We start from the raw sequence: 2,500 nt of genomic DNA, 5'->3' as shown, positions 1-2,500 counted from the left end.
ATCTCCCTGGAAGAGCGACATAGCAAACGATTTGAATAAATAATAATAGTTGTCCGGGGGGGGGTGGTGATTGGCAGTCACCGAGGTACGTTGTTGAGTAGAGTGACAGCCGCCGGGAAGAAGCTGTTCCTCGACCTGCTGGTTCGGCAACGGAGAGACCTGTAGCGCCTCCCGGATGGTAGGAGGGTAAACAGTCCATGGTTTGGGGTGAGAGCAGTCCTTGGCGATGCTGAGCGCCCTCCGCAGACAGCGCTTGCTTTGGACAGACTCAATGGAGGGGAGCGAGGAACCCGGTGATGCGTTGGGCAATTTTCACCACCCTCTGCAATGCCTTCCGGTCGGAGACAGAGCAGTTGCCATACCATACTGTGATACAGTTGGTCAGGATGCTCTCGATGGTGCAGCGGTCGAAGTTCACCAGGATCTGAGGAGACAGATGGACCTTCTTCAGTCTCCTCAGGAAGAAGAGACGCTGGTGAGCCTTCTTGATCAGAGTAGAGGTATTGTGGGTCCAAGAGAGGTCATCGGAGATGTTGACTCCCAGGAACCTGAAGCTAGAAACACGTTCCACCTCCGTCCCGTTAATGTGGATGGGGGTGTGCGTGCCGCCTCTGGACTTCCTGAAGTCTACAATGAGCTCCTTGTTCTTTTTGGAGTTAAGGGCCAAGACGGGGCTACGGGCGAGGCGCTGCTGCTGCTGCTGCACTCCACGGGCTGCACTACGTCGGGACGGGTGAGGCGCAGTCCGACCCGAGTAGCAGCGGTCACATACGGGACAAGGGCGGTCCCGTACGGGACAAAGCGATTTAGCCCAAAATACGGGATGTCCCGGCTAATACGGGGGAGTCAGCAACCCTAGCAGGGACCCTGACATCCAGCACACTACACCCCTCCCCCTCCCTCTCCCTCTCCCTCTCCCCTCCCCCCCCCCCCCCCCCCCTCCTCCATACCCCCACCCTTGATTATTAACTGTGGGAGCCCAGCGTAGGTTCACCAGTTTAATTCCCGGGATGGCGGGACTGTCATACGCTGAGAGAATGTGGAGCGGCTGTGGGCTTGTACACTCTGTGGAGTTTAGAAGGATGAGAGGATATCTCATTGAAACATATAAGATTATTAAGGGTTTGGACACACTAGAGGCAGGAAACATGTTCCCGATGTTGGGGGAGTCCAGAACCAGGGGCCACACACACACACAGTTTAAGAATAAGGGGTAAAGCCATTTAGAACGGAGACGAGGAAACACTTTTTCTCACACAGAGAGTGGTGAGTCTGTGGAATTCTCTGCCTCGGTAGAATTCTTTCAAGAGAGAGCTAGATAGGGCTCTTAAAGATAGCGGAGTCAGGGGAGAAGGCAGGAACGGGGTACTGATTGGGGATGATCAGCCATGATCATATTGAATGGCGGTGCTGGCTCGAAGGGCCGAATGGCCTCTACTCCTGCAACTATTGTCAGTCGAACCAGAACTCATCTTGCGATTGGGCTAGTATCCACTGGAGTTTAGAAGGACGAGAGGGGATCTCATTGAAACATATATGAGATTGTTAAGGGTTTGGACAGGCTAGGGGCAGGAAACATGTTCCCGATGTTGGGGGAGACCAATGGCACCCAGCCCACACGTGACGGTAAGGTCTTACCTTCTCTCCTTCGACAACATCGAACTCCACGATCTCGCCGTCTCCCACGCTACGCAAGTACTTGCGCGGGTTGTTCTTTTTGATGGCGGTCTGGTCGGGGGAGAGAATCGGGGGGGGGGGGGTAAAAAAGTGGGGGGGGGGTGGGGGGTCAAACAACTCAAATTATCACCTCGTGAAGTCACACAGCGCGGAAACTCGCACACTCCAACCAACGCGCCCCTCCGCCCAAGTCCCGCCCGACCGACCGCGTTTGGCCCATATCCCTCGACGGGCAAATTCAACGGCAGCATTTACACCCAGAGTCAGCCAAAAATGCTGGAGAAACGATATGCTTTGAGTATAGGAGCAGGGAGGTTCTACTGTGCAGTTGTACAGGGTCTTGGTGAGACCACACCTGGAGTATTGCGTACAGTTTTGGTGTCCTAATCTGAGGAAGGACATTCTTGCCATAGAGGATTTGAGTATAGGAGCAGGGAGGTTCTACTGCAGTTGTACAGGGTCTTGGTGAGACCACACCTGGAGTATTGCGTACAGTTTTGGTCTCCTAATCTGAGGAAAGACATTCTTGCCATAGAGGAGTTGAGTCTAGGAGCAGGGAGGTTCTACTGTGCAGTTGTACAGGGTCTTGGTGAGACCACACCTGGAGTATTGCGTACAGTTTTGGTCTCCTAATCTGAGGAAAGACATTCTTGCCGTAGAGGATTTGAGTAGAGGAGCAGGGAGGTTCTACTGCAGTTGTACAGGGTCTTGGTGAGACCACACCTGGAGTATTGCGTACAGTTTTGGTCTCCTAATCTGAGGAAGGACATTCTTGCCATAGAGGGAGTACAGAGAAGGTTCACCAGACTGATTCCTGGGATGG

General features: G+C 53.6%; 1 protein-coding gene across 1 annotated transcript in view; it reads right to left on the bottom strand.

The window, feature by feature from the left end:
* Positions 1–2,500, bottom strand: part of LOC129695113 (Y-box-binding protein 3-like) — a 21,709-nt gene that overhangs the window by 2,296 nt on the left and 16,913 nt on the right. The window contains exon 4 of the mRNA XM_055631859.1: positions 1,639–1,728. Coding sequence (XP_055487834.1) covers positions 1,639–1,728 — 90 coding nt within the window. The remainder of the gene's footprint in view (positions 1–1,638; positions 1,729–2,500) is intronic.

Source organism: Leucoraja erinacea, unplaced genomic scaffold (genome assembly GCF_028641065.1).
Source record: "Leucoraja erinacea ecotype New England unplaced genomic scaffold, Leri_hhj_1 Leri_941S, whole genome shotgun sequence".
In the NCBI taxonomy this organism is placed as follows: Eukaryota; Metazoa; Chordata; class Chondrichthyes; order Rajiformes; family Rajidae; genus Leucoraja; species Leucoraja erinaceus.
The sequence above is the reverse complement of the archived record's forward strand: the minus strand, read 5'-3'. Positions and strand labels throughout refer to the sequence as shown.